Source organism: Trachypithecus francoisi, unplaced genomic scaffold (assembly GCF_009764315.1).
Source record: "Trachypithecus francoisi isolate TF-2019V2 unplaced genomic scaffold, Tfra_2.0 Lachesis_group1, whole genome shotgun sequence".
Taxonomy (NCBI): domain Eukaryota; kingdom Metazoa; phylum Chordata; class Mammalia; order Primates; family Cercopithecidae; genus Trachypithecus; species Trachypithecus francoisi.
In genome coordinates this window covers 93,031,385-93,050,351 of record NW_022681454.1, presented here as the reverse complement: position 1 = coordinate 93,050,351, position 18,967 = coordinate 93,031,385, and the positions used below count along the sequence as shown (strand labels likewise).

Sequence of the window (18,967 nt, the reverse complement as noted above, 5' to 3'; positions counted from 1 at the left end):
TTCTCTGTGAAAACTCACAGAACTTCTTTCAAAACACAGTTGTATTTACTTTTCAAAAGGAGGCACTGAATAATTCATATGTAAAAGCTATATCAGAATTAGAATTTTTCAGATAGATAGCTGAAAATATATATCCTAAAAAACATGACAAAAAATATTTTTAGTGGAAAGGATGAGAAAGCCCAAAAGCTATCTGAAATATCTGGGGCAAAAATGAAAATCCCATAAGCCAGAACTAAATATAGGAAACTAAAATAAAACCATCTATTAGGAAAATACCACACATGATTTTTATTCATGTCATCCTATTTAGCATATTTTTCCAAGTTATAACAAGAATCACATTAACAACTCTAAGTAATCACAGTATTTCTAAGTTGAGCGAAAAGCTCAAGCAATAGTAATTAAGTGCTTTCAGGATATACTAAGATAATTTAATAAAACAGTTTATAACAATATACATTTTCCATATTTATCCCAGAATAATTTGGAAATATACAAAATATCCAATCTATTCTTAGCACTTCAAAAATGGCACTGTAAAATACTAAGTTTATTTGCACACTACTCTACATTTTCCACAGGGACAACATTCATAATCACAATGTGATCTCCCACTCCCCCTACTTTGTGCTTTTCCGGGGAAAGATCTATACATAAGCAGCAGTATAGATAAGAATCAGTGTCTTAAGGAGGTTCTAACTAGAACTTTTAGTTAAACTACTTTTATTTTTCAATGCAACCAAAAATTAGAGGCCAAAAAACCAATCTCATGCTGATTGTAGTATGTGTGTGTAATATATGTACATGTGAGAGAAACCCAACAAATTAACCAGGAAATAAGGAATGAACATACATTATGTGCCATTTAGGTGCTAGGAACTATTAGATACCTTTTATTCAGTAACTCATTAAATCCTCATAACTACCACCAAGAGTAGTCTACCAAATCTAGATGAAAAAACTAAGGTTCAATTTCTAACATCACAAAGCTGGGTAAGAGAAAAAGTCCATGCTCTTTTCACTGTAACTAGTACCTCCCTAAATAAAATAATTTAAGATCTTTTTTTTTTTTTTTTTTTTTTTTGAGACGGAGTCTCGCTCTGCCGCCCAGGCTGGAGTGCAGTGGCCGGGTCTCAGCTCACTGCAAGCTCCGCCTCCTGGGTTTACGCCATTCTCCTGCCTCAGCCTCCCAAGCAGCTGGGACTACAGGCGCCCGCCATGTCGCCCGGCTAGTTTTTTGTATTTTTTAGTAGAGACGGGGTTTCACCATGTTAGCCAGGATGGTCTCGATCTCCTGACCTCGTGATCCGCCCGTCTCGGCCTCCCAAAGTGCTGGGATTACAGGCTTGAGTCACCGCGCCCGGCCAATTTAAGATCTTAAAAGTTCAAAATAAACACTTTTTTCTGTAACCAACTACCATTTATTAAGTTCTTCTTCTTCTTCTTCTTCTTTTTTTTTTTTTTTTTAACACATATTACTCTAACTGTTGAATTATCTGGGAGATAAGACACAGCTCCTGTCCTTGTGGTCTATGATCATTGGGAAACACAAGTTAACAATTTCAAGCATAACCACTGGTATAAACAAGGGAAATAACAAAAGTTCATGGGCACTCATCACAAAAAGACTAATAAAATCTAAGACCTAGGAATTCCTTATGGAGTAAGAAGCTAGAAATAATAAAAGAACTGTTTTAATGGAAAGATAAATTCACATGTCAGAACCTAGAGAAGCAACAGACAAGTCTGAACAGGAAGGCAGTAAGGGTATGAATCATTTTGATGAGTTCTAAACTGAACTTATGGGCATTAAAAAGCTACTGAAGGGTTTTAGAGAGTTCCTGTTTAGAAAGAACTCTATGAGAGTAATGTGAAGGAGGTTTGACAGCAAAAAACTATTAAGGTGGCTTTGAGTTGAGAGACAATAGTGGCCTGTGTTAGACACGGAGAAACTGATAGATTCATGATCTTTAGGAGGTAGAATCCATTACGTGTAGGGAGATGAGTGAAAAGAGTTAAGCCTAACTCCCAGACTTCTGGCTTCAACGCTAACAGATTAGTAGTACCATCTATTGAGATTAAAATTTACCAAGTTGGCAAGAGAAGCCTCTTTCTGGATATATTAAAGTTGGGATAGCTACCAAATTTTGGAGAGAGAGACAGTGGTTAAATAAAGATCTATATCTTAGGGAGGAGATATAACCTGGAGAAAAAGATGCCACACAGGTGACCATCAAAGTCAAAGATGCTGATGAGATTACCTAAGGAAAAGCACATGAAATTCAAGATTAGAAAACTGAAAGCAAAACCTTGAAGAACATCAACATTTAAAAGCGTTTTAAAATAGACAGAAAGAGCAAGAAGAAATGTAGGATGTGGTATCAGAGAAGCCAAGGAAGAAATAATTTCAAAAAGGAAAGTGTAAGTTTTAACTGACAAAAAACAATAAACTGGCCGGGTGCAGTGGCTCATATAATCACAGCACGTTGGGAGGCCAAGGCAGGAGTATGGTTTGAGCCCAGGATTTTAAGACCACCCTGGCAACATGGCAGAACTCCGTCTCTACCAAAAATACAAAAATTAGCCAGGAGTGGTGGCACATGCCTGTGGTCCCAGCTACTCAGGAGGCTGAGGTGGGACGATGGCTTGAGCCTGGGAGTCAGAGGCTGCCATGAGCCAAGACGCCACTGCACTCCAGCCTGGGTGATAGAGACCTTGTCTCAAAAACAAACAAACAAACAAACAAACAGACTTACTTAATCTTTCACTGATTATAATGAATTTGTATAAAATACACCACATGGTAAATAATTTCTATAGTATTTCTCATGGACAGTTCTGAGTAATTAAATATGTAGCTAATTCACAGTGGTTATAAATGTGTAATTTTATTCACAATAGTTACGCTTTGAAGATATGTGCCAGAAGCACACGGAGAGGTAAATACTCATCTAATTACATATTCATAATTCAGTAGAAATCTAAAGATGTTACTGTATTGCAGAAGGTTAGTGCCTAAGTAGTATGAGTTTAGTGATAAAGTAACAGTCAATATTTTCTGAGAAACAGATAAAAAGTAAAATGTAAAGATTCCTAACATGTAAGTCACATAACCATTTTTACGAAAACCAATGTTAGGTTACACTAAGTGAATATATTCGAAGTGAAGCTGAAGCACACTGAATCTTTATAAAGCAATTACAGGTTTCACTTCCTTTTCACTTAAAAAAGAATATACTACTATTCCTCAAATATTTTCAAAAGCTTGTTATACAAGCGGTAACTCTGAAAAAAATTAGTATATTGTGATCTAATCTTATGATTTTTGTAATATAAAAATCATTTTATTATAAAATAATATAATCATGATATTATTTTCTGCCACTGAACAGCTTTCTGAAATATAAAATTTCCTTCATAGCTGAAACTTCCTAGTATAAAAAAATTACAGCAGACATAAATCACAAATTCACTTAAGTGGTCCCATTTACACATTTAAGTTTGATGTCTTTTTATTTATTAAAAAAAATTTCTCTCTTTTACTTATTTTTTAAGGGCATAAAGTAATTATGGTCATTTGGAAGCCACAAGAAAGGGTTAAAAGGTGGGGGTGACCAATCATTATTTTGAGAGCTGGAAAATTAAAGGAAAGAATAAACACTTATTCTGAATTCTGTATATGAACAGCAACATTTAGAGTGGTAGATATAAGGAAGTTCTTTTATAGATAGTTCCTAAAGAAGTAGCAATAACAGTATTAAAATATTATTTTTGCAGGCCGGCATGATGCCTCACACCTGTAATCCCAGCACTTTGGGGGCCAAGGTGGGTGGATCACTTGGGGCTCCAGGAGTTCAACACCAACACAGTGAAACCCTGCCTCTACTAAAATACAAAAATTAAGTGGGTGTGGTGGTGCACAACTGTAATCCCAGCTATTCGGGAAGCTGAGGCACAAGAACTTCTTGAACCCGGGAGGCAGAGGTTTCAGTGAGCCAAGATCACGCCACTGCACTCCAGCCTGAGTGACGGAGCAAGAGACTGTCTCAAAATAAAATAAAAAAATAATAAAAAGTATTAATTTTGCAATGGCTAATGAATTATGGATCCAGACATGTAGCATCAACAGCTGGTAATGTTACAAAAAGTAACAATCAGATACTACTGTCTTCTGATGAAAGAACACATCACTAACTATGTAATAATATTGGTGGGTGCATTTAACCCTCTAATTATCATTTTACAGAAAGTACTAGTCCAGTGGAACATGTTAAACTATACTGGGGAGGTATAATCAGAAAAGTTTAGACGGGAGTTATAGAACAAATGACCCAGTTTCTTTACCAAAAACTGGAAAAAGAGAAGGGGAGAGAGTAGGGGATGAGGAACCTACAGATTTAAAAGACTTAAAAGACCTATCAAGCAATCTCAGTTAGTGGACCTTATTGGATCCTAATTCAAACTAACAAACTATAAAACAAATAAACCAATACTATGGCATTTATGAGATAACTGGAAATTTGAATTTTGAATATTTTGATATTAAGAAAGTATTGATTTTTATTAGATATGAGAATGTTATGGTTTCTTCAGGAGATACATATTTAAAATTGTAAGGATAAAATGACATCTGAGATGTGCTTCAACATAATATGATGGAAGGAAGTGGACAAGAGTATGGAAGAAACACATAGGGGTTCATTATACTATAACACTGTGTGCTTAAATTTCTTGTAAAAACAAAATGGGGGAGGTAATGAAGGGGAGTGCAAGGTCATTCTTACTTCAGGATGCTTTAAAAGTCAAGGGTTGGTTATGAGATTTTTTAACTGAACTTCACTTTTTGGCTATTTTGAAGTTGAAATTTCAGAACAACTCCTTAGGACTTCCTAACACTCCCTACCTCTTCCCTCCCACACAAGTAAACCAACTTTAGAGATGATCAAAATGACTGTTGCTGATTTAGAATTTAGATCTATCTAATAACAACTCATTAATCACAAATGTAAAACAGAAGTAGACAGTTTTTCAAAGGAAAAAGTTTAATTGAATGATGAATTTACTATGATTTGATTCAGTTGTGACAGTAAACCCAAAATATGAGGGGTTTAAATAAAAGAAAGTTATTAATCTCTCATGTAAATAAAGACCTGAGGAATTGATTCAGATTTGGTATGTTGGTTCCAAAATTAAGGATTCTTTTAACTCTGTTGCTTCAATAACCTCAACATCCACCATCATACCGACCCTTCTATTGGCAGGAAGAAACAACACTTTCCAAAAGTCGTAACATACCACTGCTCATAGCCCAGTGGAATGAGCTTTGTCAAACTATCACAAGGGAGGCTAAAACACTTAGCCCGGCCATAAATCTGATTTAAAAAGCTATAGGGTGCGCATGGAGATTTAACAAAAAAAAAAGAAGAATGGTTTGATTTTAAAAAGTTCGATTCAATATGGCTAGAACTTAGATAGTGGACAAACAGAAAACAACAGTTTCTCAGTATTTCATTAATAATACATACAACATTTGCAGTGCAAATTATTGTGAATATCTGACGCTAATGTTTTTAAAGAGCCAGGCAACTGATGGCATTTCATTTTTAGACTTTCCCACAGATAGGCACTATAATTACACCCCACTTACAGATGTTTGCTTACAGATATGTAAGCTGTTAGAAAATGGCAGACATGAATTCAAAATCAGGTCATCTAGCTTCACTATATTATTCACCTATCACCTAGTATGCACTTACAAAACCAATGGAATAAAAAAAGTGGCATGCACTGAATTCAGAAACAAGAGACTCAAAATGAGAGAGACTAAAGGATTCTCCAGGATGTCAGGAAAATGAAATCCTAAGGACACAACTGATAAGCTGGCCTACAGTGTAACTAGTCCAAATCGGAGCAGGTGATAAAATTCCTGATTTTCTAAAACAGATGAAACTGACAGATTACCAGAGGTGTCTAAAATCTGAGGCCCAGGTGCAGTGGCTCATGCCTGTAATCCCAGCACCCTGGGAAGTGGAGGTGAGCGGATCACTTGAGGTCAGGAGTTCAAGATCAGCCTGGCCAACATGGTGAAACTACTCCGTCTCTACTAAAAATACAAAAATTAGCCGGACGTGGTGGTAGACGTCTGTAATCCCAACTACTCAGGAAGGTGAGGCAGGAGAATCACTTGAACCTGGGAGGCGGAGATTGCAGTGAGCTGAGATCTCATCACTGCACTCTAGCCTGGGTGACAGAGCGAGACTGCCAGAAAAAAGAAAAAGAAAAAGAAAAAAAAAATCTGACAGGAAATTTAGGCAACTGGAAAAGATTTTAGAGTTGACATAATGACAAGTACATAAGAAAATAAACAGAAAAACCAAGACAAATAATAACTAGAAAAAAATGAGAAAAACAAAACATGTAGTATACTACTACATGGTTCATCTATGAAAGGAATATGCATAGTCTTAACAATGCAGACACTAAAAATGATCTTCAAAATCACCATGTTAACATATATTAATAGAACTGGGGAACAGAAAATGGGTATGTGAAGTGAGGTAGACAGCGAGAGCTAAATCCTATTGTCTATAACGTTAAGTTATTTTAGACAAAATGACAAAAAGTACATTATAATTATATTACATAAAGATATGGAGGTGATCAGAACAATCAGACAAAAAGTCATGAAAGAAGTTATCTGCACTGCGGGCAACAGGCTGGGGAAAAGGGTGGATACAGATTTTTTTGGGGGGGAGAACAAGCCTATAGAATTATTTGTTAATCTAAGTGTATGTGTAAATAATAAAAGTATAAACATTAACAGAAAGGAAAGAAATCCGGCCGGGCGCGGTGGCTCAAGCCTGTAATCCCAGCACTTTGGGAGGCCGAGACGGGCGGATCACAAGGTCAGGAGATCGAGACCATCCTGGCGAACACAGTGAAACCCCGTCTCTACTAAAAATACAAAAAAAACTAGCCGGGCGAGGTGGCGGGCGCCTGTAGTCCCAGCTACTCGGGAGGCTGAGGCAGGAGAATGGCGGGAACCCGGGAGGCGGAGCTTGCCGTGAGCTGAGATCTGGCCACTGCACTCCAGCCTGGGTGACAGAGCGAGACTCAGCCTCAAAAAAAAAAAAAGAAATCCAATAGTTAATATCTTCATTAATTTGGGGAGGGGGAAAGAGGGGCTCTCACTTAAAGAAGGGTTTGTAAGAACACTGCCACCATGTTACTGTTTTTGAAACACAAAAATCACTTAATCCTGTAAGTTACCTAACTTTCCCCCAAAATAGATTTAAGAAATACAAAGTACCCTATAAATGTGGGATCTAGTAGTAAATCTGAAGTTATTGAAAAGCACAGAAAAGATGATCCTGCTTACATGGTATGAAGTATACAAATGTATACATGAACAGATGATGCTCAAAATATCTTAAATGGTAGGTATCTTTGGTAGAATTTGGGGTAAACTTTACTTTTTCATTTCCGCACATACTGTTTCAATTTTAGGTAAAACAAATCGTTTTCAAAAAATGATAAATCTCTTTTCAGAAGGAAGAAAGTAAAAAAGCTAACTGCTACTTCCTAAATAATTACATGAAAAAAAACTCATCAATATGGCCCTGATCATGATCTCTTCTTTAAAAACTCGAGTGACTATTCAAAAGACTTTTTTCTTTCAAACAGTCAGCATCTGAAGTATCCCTCTCTTGCCACAGTGTGTCACTCTTACTGTACAGATATTTTTGAATTTCCATGGGAAGGGGGAAACTGTTTAAAAGTAGATTTAATTTTCAAATTATTAAATCCCCACTTACCAAAAGACAGCCCTGAGGAGAGAGTCCTAAGCTTATTCATTATTATAAATACCTGGCAGCAGCCTACAAAGTACTCAAAATGCACTTGTAGTTTTAATACAATTATCAAACATACAAATTAAAACAAAGCCTGAATATATAGTAATCTTACAAAAAAATTCACTGGTGCCACCTTATCCAGAAAGAAGAAATACCTATTACCATGCTTTAAGTGGCCAATTTAGGCCAAGTATTTTACAGAAATCACCAGTTAAAACAAAGCAAAGGGTCGGGTGTGGTGGCTCACGCCTGTAATCTCAGCACTTGGAGAGGCCGCAACAGGTGGATCACCTAAGGTCAGCAGTTCTAGCCCAGCCCGGCCAACATGGTGAAACTCCATCTCTACTACAAATACAAAAATCAGCCAGGTGTGGTGGCGGGCACCTGTAATCTCAGCTACTAGGGAGGCTGAGGCAGCAGAAATGCTTAAACCTGGGAGGTGGAGGTTGCAGTGAGCTGAGATCACGCCATTGCACTCCAGCCTGAGCGACAAGAGCGAAACTCTGTCTCAAAACAAAACAAAACAAAAACCAAAAAAGAAAATCCACAGTCTAGTAGATGAGAGTAACACAATGAGGAGCACAGTGTTTGACATGAACTAAACCTGAGTTGCTTGGTTATTAGCCAAGGAAGACTGGATCTACACTGATCTAAATGTTAACAAAGTAGATGCATATATAAAAGTTTTCAGGTTGAGTTACTGATGCATATTGCATTGGTCAGCATAAAAACGTTACCAATCTGATTAACATATAAAGATGCAACAGAGTTAGGTTTTTCACAGACATAATAATATTCCCTACCCTACTGTGTGCAAGGCTAGACAAAAATCCAGTAAGTGGATGGTGAACTGATGCCATCAACTGTGTGAAATTTGGCAATAAAAATTCCAATTTTAACACAATAAAAGTACAAGTTTTTAAACTAATGACATTTTTGGCTTGCTATATTTCTGAAGCCTACTTGATTTAATGATGAGGTTTTCTCACAATGGGCACCTACATTACTGTTGTCATGCAGAAAAATTGTAAGTAAAATGGAAAAAATTATGAAGAAAAATTTAAAAACAATATTTAAATTTTGGGTCATAGAAAAAAATGATTATAAAGCTACAAGCATAAATATCCTCTTAGGTAATATAATTTAAAAAAAAAAATCAAACTTTCCTCATGTAAAATGAGGGTGACTAGAATATCTGGAGTGTTTTAGTTTCAAAAAGCATTAATTATCTGACAAATAAGTCATAACAGTATAGAAAGGTAGTAACCTCTAGATTTAAAATTACTGTAATTAGATTACCAAGTAGGTGATATTAATAAGTATATTATACTTACATTTTATATATCATATCTATTACACTTATATTACATTTATATATCTACTACCTTGAAAACAACTCAATGATCTACAACTTTTCAAACGTTGTTTTAAAAGGCACAACTAACATAATTTTCACATTCAAATTACTTTTATAAGACAATGAAATACTAATTACATTTAATCATTTAATAATCACCAATGGTAAAGAAACCTCACTTTTAACAAAAATTACTATTGTATATATGTACTTTATTCATGGGCTCAAGTATGCATTTTTTAATGAAATATTTATGAATTTCACAGTTTGTAAATAGAAATTCTCCAATTCTTAAGACTAAATAAGATTAAACAATGATTTCAAGAAAGAGAAGACTACTTGTTAGCAGGTTGTTCTTAATATATTTAATACCTTGTAATTTTCACTAAAATATGACTGAGCAATATGATTAAAACCTCAACGAATTCTCAAAGAAATTTCTAAATATGGCAGCTACCAACACAAAACAATTTTTCTGGCTTTTGTTTCCTTTTGAAGTTGTTTAGAGGTACATTATAAAACCTCACTGATCAACAGGAAAGAAGCAAATTATATAGCTTTTAACTAAAATATTCATAATATTGACTTTTGTTTTGATAATTTTATTAAGATATTAAATTTGCTCTACGGTAGGGTTTGGGCTAAAAAAGTACCCTATAAATAAGTCACATTTAAAATTCTAAAGATTTCTCAAGTAGAAGCTCAAAGTTCTAAGCAAATTAAAATTTAAAGCATATACATATTTACTTGCTAATTTAAACTATTAATTTGAAAAAGCTCATTCCCCTACTCTGCTAAGGAGGCAAAGCACTGTACTCACTGAATTCAAGTAGAAAGTTTACTTTTCAGATATGTTTAGACTGTTACATAAAATATTTCACATTTGGACAGATGGTTAGAACAAACAATATAGTGCTTATGTTCAACTTTTAGAAAGGGGCAAGATGTTAGGAGGTTTAAGCAAGTAATGCATAATCTCCAAATTCATGTCAAGACTAATTTAAACTGCTGATTAATTAGTAGGGGAAATAAGATTTCTACATGTTAAGTTGCGAATATTTTTTAAAAACATCTGGCACATACACCTCTGGTAAAATTGTATAATTTACTTTTACTATAAGATATTCGGGCAAGTAGTTATAGCAACTAAACAAACTAGTGCAGATAATTGCATATCTTATTAAATAAATTAGAATCCCAACAAGCCTGAGCAACCCAATTCTGCAACAACATAGGAGACCATTAAAGATTAAAAGAAAGAAGAAAAGGAAGAAAAGAAGAACAAGAAAGCCCTTCAGCAAATACTTTAACAAATAAATCACTCAGGCAAAGTCAAACAAGTTTTGAAAGGGCCTGCTTTGACAGATGTTCTCTGGAAAAGCAAAGGCTTCAGGCAAAACAAATGGTTTTATTATTATTTTTTAAAGCTACGGAATATTATTAATGTTGTTTCTGTATTTCTCAAATATTTTAATTTAAAAAAATGCATTTACAACCATTGTTCAGGGACTCTCCCCTACTGCCACTTTGAGACACTTATTGAGGGATTTAATGCTCATTTAGATTTGTTACAAGTATAAAATTAATCACAAAAGCAACTTTGCTCCCTAATTTAGGGAATAAAACTTCCTAAAAAATTTTATAAAGCATCAAGAGTTGATGCATCTTTTAAAGCTGTAAAAAATCATCCATATTGCTTTTACAACAGGCCTATATATAATTCCTGCCATAAAAGCCCACACAAGAGTTGAAGCAAAATTTAAGAGTTCTTACATTTATCTGTATGAATAAGATTTGATGACTATTGGTATTCCTAAAACTCAAAATGCAGGTATTCTGGATAAAACCTGTTTATAGAAAGTCAAATTCCAGAAAATGATCATACAAAGTGTACTTACCAGTGCTTATGCCTTCCCTTCACCTAACGCTTGAATTCTAGGCTTCCAGAAATTTTTCTATCTTTCCAATTAAAAACGCTGCAGCCTGCTACACTCCATAAAATGGCCGCGTTGTTTAACCAAGAAAAACATGTTAGAGATTGAGCTGTCACTTTTAGACGAAAAAAAGAATATAAACAATTGCTTCTTTTGTGAAGCATAAAACACTTAGGCTGGCATTTTGAATCATGGAGCTCCCCTGGCCGTTGCTATTGCTCTTCAAGTAGTTGTAGTAAAATTTCTGCCACATTCTTGCTTTCTGCATGGTGTCTCAGCAGTAACAGATCAGAACAGGCTAGCAAACAACTCCTTCCTAAATGTAAGCTCTAATTTCTTCTTCTGCAGTGAAATGAACCAAGTTTCTATGCAAAAGAATGAGTGACAGTATTCCCAGCCAATCAGCTTGGGTTTTTTCAGGAAAATCACCCCTTAATTCATTCAAAATTAGGTCATATGACACTATTTGAAATACTATTGGCTTACCATGAAAGTAATGTTTGACTTTACACAGGATAAGGCCACCCATCTATGCTTCCCTGGGCTGAAGACAACTTGACTATAACCGGTACTGTGAATTAAATACACACACACATACAGGGGAAAAAAAGAATAAAGCCTTACCAGAGTCTCCCAACTATTAAAGGGCCGGAGCTCTGTTATCTTCTGAGCCTTTTTCTGAGAACACTGAGGAATCAAAGTAAGTTCACCAATTGAAGCATCTTGAAGGAAGTGAAGAATTTTACCTTTATAGCCATCCTCCATCACTTCTTCACCACTACTATAGTCCTCATCTAATGAACTACCGACATCAGAACCTGAATCATATTCAGAGTCTTCAACAACTCTCTTTGGATTAAATACATTTTTTTTACGTTTCTTGTTAAAGCCATTTTGTGCTTTCATTGAAAATTTCTGTTTTAGTTTTGTTTTAGTTGCATTTTTAGGGTAATTTTGACTTCTTGAAGAAACTTCTTTTCCATTTGGAACCTCACTTTGTGATGCATACTGCATATCTGCATATAAAAGACAAAACAGTAACTAAATTAGAAATACATAAATATAAAGATTTCAAATAAAAACTTAAAACATTTACCTATTCCTTTTGAATACAGAAGAATTCAACCACAATTTATTGTTAAATTGGATACATTTTAAAAATACTTAAGTAGAATTTGAAGTTAAACAATTAGTTTCAAAAGCAGGCGATAACTTGTTTTTTAAATGAATTAAATATAAATTTCTCTTTTCTAACAAAAGTCCTGAGAACATAAATGGCAGCTGCATATCTGTATCATGTCTCAGATATTCCTAGCAGCCCCACTCAACTATGCCAACATTGAATATAGCAGAACAATGCTACACGACTATAAAGCTTACTAATAAAAAGTGTGTATGTTTCAACTATCCATAATTTTCCAATACTATCTTCAATAGTCTAAGTTTCATCGTTACTTAAAAAATTATTCAAATAGTCTGGGCATGGTGGCTCACGCCTGTAATCCCAGCACTTTGGGAGGCTGAGGTGGTCAGATCACAAGGTCAGGAGTTCGAGACCAGCCTGACCAACAAGGTGAAACCCCGTCTCTACTAAAAATATAAAAATTAGCCAGGCATGGTGTTGCATGCCTGTAATCCCAGCTACTCAGGAGGCTGAGGCCAGAGAATCACATGCATCCAGGAGGTGGAGGTTGCAGTGAGCCGAGATTGTGTCATTACACTCCAGCCTGGGTGACAGAGCGAGACTCCATCTCAAAAAAAAAAAAAAAAAAAAAACATGCAAATATGGTATTACCAAAAAGCCCCACTACTTTATCACTATCAGTTTACAGAATTCTAAGATGCCTGTGAATGAAGGTACACCATTATTTTATGTACCAGTGAGAAAACATGTACCAATCTATAATACAATACTTTATTCAGAAATTTTTACTTACTCAGAAAGCTATTAGACTTACACAGACTATCATACCTTTATTTTTGTGCATTTACAAAAAAATAAGCAAAATAAGTTGGCTAAAGTATTCCTCAAATCTTTTCACATTCATAACATGGCTCTTTTGACTCATTTTTCAAACTTAGATTTGGTGGCTTTCTTTTTGCCACAGAAAATCATTTTCTGTGGCATCAAGAGCATTGGTGGTATAGCCTTTCTTTTAAAACAATTTATTTAAAAAAAAAAAAAATCCAAAACACCTAAAGCTACCATGCTGGGCTTTTAAAACTGGCTTTGCAATTATGAAGAGCTAGTCTATTTGATTCTTCCTTAGGTATGTTACTAAACATGTATGACTCAACTCTTCCTTACCACCTCTCCTCTATCATTTGGTTCCTAGAATTAAGAGTGTTCCAAAACGCGTTCATGCCTATGATATCCTTAAGTTTTTGATGCTAGTGCTTTTAATATCTGTGCAAGTATAGTCTAAGACAACTATATTACAGTAATGACATGATACCACCAATCACAAGATCCATCCTGACAGTTCTTAAAAAGTTTCTTTTACACTAAATAAAACATGGCAGTTTAAAAGTAGTCTTAACTATCAAGAAAGACTGAACAAATAGAAAGATATTTATTGTTTTGTTTTACACTACGATAAAGAACAGGCAGGTAGGTCAAAACATTTAAAAACTGGTTGTTAAAGAATGTTTTTGTATCATTACTTTCAACATCTTTTGCAATCCCACCCTCTGATTAACAGCTAATAGGTTTTCTTATATACCATTTTCTTATATACCAAAATATAGACTATAATGAGAAGTATGTATTTTCTATGACACAGAATAATTACCTTGGTCTTCTGCAAACACTTTTAGAGATTCTAAAGCTTCTGTGTACATCCATTCATGTTCCTTGAGTACTTCTCTTAGTTCCTAGAAATAAGTCATTTATCTTTTTGTTAAAAATCTCAAATTAGCAACTTGAAGAAAATGTCTATGCTCTTTTAAAAATAAGTTAATCACCTGAAAACAGAGAACTCATATCTGATTATTTTGCACTTGTTTTTACGCTCCTTTACAAATGCTTTCTGTGTAATTTCACCTCCACAAATACACAATAGTCTTCAAAGGAAAGAAAACTTGTCATTTTTATTGCATTTCTAACTCTCACTATGAAGTACTGTGAACACTAGAGGATCAAGAAGTGTTTGCTCAATTAAAATGAAATTTCAATATGCAGCTAGGCTTTTACAAACTGCCAACTTCAAAACATGTAGTTTCAACATAGGTAACGAACCAATATGGCAACAAGATTTTGCATTCAGCTCATCAGAATTTAGTAGATGTACTATCTGAGCATATATACTCAAATCAATGCAAGTGTAAATGTACTCTAAATGGTAAACAAATATGTGCTTCTATATATGATCATGGGATTAAACAGAGGGCCTTTTAGCAACACCATGTGTGGCATGAGTCTTTAATGACTCTGAAAATATTCTTACTATCTGGGAAGTAGAAGAAAGCTTATGAAATATTAAGACACTGAAATGGAATACTTTTTAAATTCTTATAAGACATTTCAAGAATGAGAACATGAAAAAAACTAGGCAGTTACTTGATAGAGCAGGGTTACAGATGATTTTCTAGATGACTTACATGTTATAAATGAGTTCACAATTTTTATTACGGTTATTTTTTAATGACTTAGGATACAGTATAGATACTATAGTAAACAAGGTAAACAACATAAATAAACAGCATGAAAATACTTTATAACATTGATAAAAGGAGAACATTTAATTAGAAGAATGCAAAACTCACCCTAAGCTTTTATGTGGTTGAACTCTAACACTATTTTATAATAAAAACACTTAGTACACACTGATTAAATTTTCATACACGACTACTCACCTGTTTATCAAAATTGGGAAATTCCTTTTGCAATTTCAATACAATACTTTCCTGCTTTTCCCAATTACTGCTAGATTCTGCAGACTCATTTGATTCCTCTCCCTAATGGGGAGAAAAAAAGAAAAAAATTTAAGAGAAATCAATAACAATGGTCTTCAGGCAATTATAATTGTATTTTGACTTGATCTGAAAATTATCACAATCAATCAGAAGAATCCAAAATGTTTCTTTTTGTTTCTGTGAACATTAACAAATGTATGTCTTTAAGGATAAAAAATACTGCTAACTTAAGATCACTGAAAGACTCTGACTGCATATCCAGTAACTCAAACTTTATTCTCAGTGCTTAAAACGAGATAAATCTGCTAAAAGCTAGAATGATCCTCAAATTAACTCAATATAATTCAAGTATACTGATATCTTCTCCAAGACAATGGTAAATTTTAAAAGGATACAAAAGTATCTCATCTATGTTCACTATTATATACCCACCTAAAAATTTCAAATTCTGAGAAGTTTACTTTTAGTTCACTCTAGATTCACAGAATGGCTTAAATATTAATTACTCAGTCACAATATAAAACTGAAACAACGATAAAAGGAATTTAAGTGGAACTAAATAATGTCTAAACCAAACAGATTAATATGAGAATTGCGGCTATAGTCTCACTTTTCCTTCTTCTCTGTCACTTAACTTCGCTTGAAGAAAAAGGTTAAAGCCCACATTTAAGCAAAAAGAAAAGACTCCTTGTGTTCACGCATAGGAAAAATTCTAGTCAATCAAAAAGCATTTATCTACTTTGCTTAGAACTGTACCACATGCAATACACACAAGATGGAGAAAAATACAGTCTTCTTCTTCAACCTCCTTTATTATCCAACAACTGAATTGCTTTTTTCTCTTTCAATACCTTAGATAGAAATAACTAAATTCTGATACCTCTTCTGCACAATGGAGTAAAATAAAATTTCATAAAACAGAGACCAGTAAACTGCTATGGATATTTGCACTAAAGAAAACTGCATGTGTTTCATAATAGTTAAGTAGCCCACTTGGGCTCCAGTGCACAGAATGTAGATAGGTTACAAGGATGAAGAGTTAAACCAGAGCTAACACGGAATAAAGCCTAAGGTTAGTCTTTTCTTCAGAAGCAACAGGATTTTGAGCAGAGGAATAAGACATATTGGTGAAACACATCTGGAGAAAACATTTCAAAATCCTCAGAAATTCATACTGCCTGCCACCTTTACAGCCCAGGCACACTGAAATTCCAAGAACAGTATTTTAAAGCTCACAGATGGACAACAATCAGCTGAGGAGTGAACAGATGCAAGTATCTAACTCTAGACCACTGCTTTTTCACTACGTAAGTGTTTTGTAAACTTCAGTTTAGGAATCAAATAAATTGTGGTAAACACATAAAATGGAATATTACTAAGTCATGAAAAAAGAATGAAGTACTGATACATATTACAACATGAATGAAAATTGTAGTATATTTGAAAGCATTATGCTATGTAAGAGGCTAATAAAAAAAGAACAAAATCATGTCCTTCACAGCAACATGGATATAGCTGGAAACCATTATCCTAAGCCAGCTAATGTGAGATCAGAAAACCAATTAACACATTTCTCACTTATAAATGTGAGCTAAACATTGGGCACACATGTTCATAAAAATGAGAAAAACAGACACTGGGGAACACAAGAACGCGGAGGGAGGATGTGGGGGGAAGGGTTAAGGAAAACTACCTACTGAGTACTATGCTTACTATCTGGGTGACAGATTCATTCATACTTCAAACTTCAGCATCACACAATATACCTCTGTAACAAACTTGCATATATGCCCCAATTTCATACATAAAAGTATGAAAACATAAAACATAAAAACAAAACACATTTTTCTGAAATTAAAAAATAAGAGGCTAGACATAAAAGGTTACATATTATATAATTCCACCTATGTGAAATGTTCTGAATAGGTAAATCCAGAGACTGAAGACAGATTGGTGATTGCCAGGGGTTAGGGGGAGGAGGGAATGGGGAGAAACTGCTTAATGGGTATAGCATACTACTATGAGGTGATGACAGCATTTGGAACTAGACAGGAATGATGGTATACAACATTGTAAATGTACTAAATAGCATTAAATAGTTCACTCTAAAATGGTTAATTTAATGCTACATGAATTTTACCTCGATAAAATTATTTGGAAAACAGTAAACAGCTCTTGGGAATATGATAGCACAGTATTTAGTAGATGGTGTGCCTATCATGTGCTGTTTGCTCTTGGATCCCACACTTCTGCCAGCTGTAATTCCTGGTGGCTGAATATACTCATGTGGTACAGGAGGTTACACAGACGCTTTACAAAAGCTAGTTGATAAAGTTTGGGCCCCTATCTATCTCAGTGGGCCCAAGGGATATGATTCAACTCAGTGCTTATTTTTCCATCTCCAGAATCATAGTTGGAACAGACATATTTGGCACTGGCAGAAATCCCCTATTATATTAGTTCCCTGACCCATGAGGTATGGGCCACTATTTCGGGAAACACCAAATCCAAGTCCCTAGAATTGTCCCTCTCAATCAAAACAACAATAGTAAACAAGTACTACAGTCCTAAAGGAACTGCAGATATTGACATCACCATTTCATCCCAATGTAAGATGCCTCCTTGACCTATACAAAAAGTAGATGAGTCTTGGGAGAATTATTTAAGAGTATCATAAACAATCAAACTCCACCTGCAGCTGCTTTACAGGATGTGGTATTTTTGCTGGAGCAAATCAATATGGCTATGCAGTTATCAATCAAGCACTTGCTTTTTCTCCTTTCCCAATTAGATCAAACGGAAGCAATCTGTTTTTACCTTGGCAGGTTTAATGATATACCTTCAGTCTTCAGAGTTACAGTAACTTTCCTGGCTCTCTCAAATAATACAGTACTCACGGACTTCGATGGTTTTGCACAGTCCAGAGAGTATCACTTGATCCACTATACTGAAGATATCATGTTGACTGGACTTGACAAACAGGTAGTGGGTATTTCCAATGGTACTGGTCAGATACGTACATGCCACATATCAGGGTGAAGGAATAACCATCCTCACTCTGAGGCCCACCACTTTTATGGGAGTGTAGTCTGGAGCATGTTGCAAACTCCACTCTTTTTTTTTTTTTTTTTTTTTTTGAGGCGGAGTCTCACTCTGTCGCCCGGACTGGAGTGCAGTGGCCAGATCTCAGCTCACTGCAAGCTCCGCCTCCCGGGTTTCTGCCATTCTCCTGCCTCAGCCACCCGAGTAGCTGGGACTACAGGCGCCCGCCACCTCGCCCGGCTAGTTTTTGTATTTTTAGTAGAGATGGGGTTTCACCGTGTTAGCCAGGATGGTCTCGATCTCCTGACCTCGTGATCTGCCCGTCTCGGCCTCCCAAAGTGCTGGGATTACAGGCTTGAGGAACCGCGCCCGGCCGCAAACTCCACTCTTAAGAAAAGAAAGGCTGTACCTATCTGCCTCTTTAGAGTGTTTGGACATTGGGAGCTCACTGCACACTGGAGGCAAGATATACTTCATTCGGGTGTGTACTGATTGATTGATTTTATAAAATACCTCTTAAGATTGTCAGCTATGGCTGGGCATGGTGGCTCACGCCTGCAATCCTAGCACTTCGGGAGGCCGAGGCAGGTAGATCACGAAGTCAGGAGTTTGCGACCAGCCTGGCCAACATAGTGAAACACTGTTTCTACTAAAAATACAAAAAATTAGCCAGGCTTGGTGGCAGGCACCTGTAATCCCAGCTACTCGGGAGGCTGAGGCGGGAGAATTGCTTGAACCCAGGAGGCAGAGGTTGCGGTGAGCCAAGATTATGCCATTGCACTCCAGCATGGGCAACAGTGGGAGACTCTATCTCAAAAAAAATTTAAAAAAAGATTGTCAGTTATGAATGGGGCCTGGGTTAA

At 35.5% G+C, this 18,967-nt stretch overlaps 1 protein-coding gene across 4 annotated transcripts in view; it reads right to left on the bottom strand.

Moving 5' to 3' along the window:
• SMARCAD1 (SWI/SNF-related, matrix-associated actin-dependent regulator of chromatin, subfamily a, containing DEAD/H box 1) overlaps positions 1-18,967 on the bottom strand; it is an 86,213-nt gene that overhangs the window by 26,468 nt on the left and 40,778 nt on the right. For all 4 annotated transcript variants that reach the window (XM_033214835.1, XM_033214834.1, XM_033214836.1 and 1 more), the window contains exons 7-9: positions 15,003-15,104; positions 13,940-14,021; positions 11,772-12,163 (exon numbers count right to left, since the gene is read on the bottom strand). In XM_033214835.1, the coding sequence (XP_033070726.1) occupies positions 11,772-12,163; positions 13,940-14,021; positions 15,003-15,104 (576 nt within the window). The remainder of the gene's footprint in view (positions 1-11,771; positions 12,164-13,939; positions 14,022-15,002; positions 15,105-18,967) is intronic.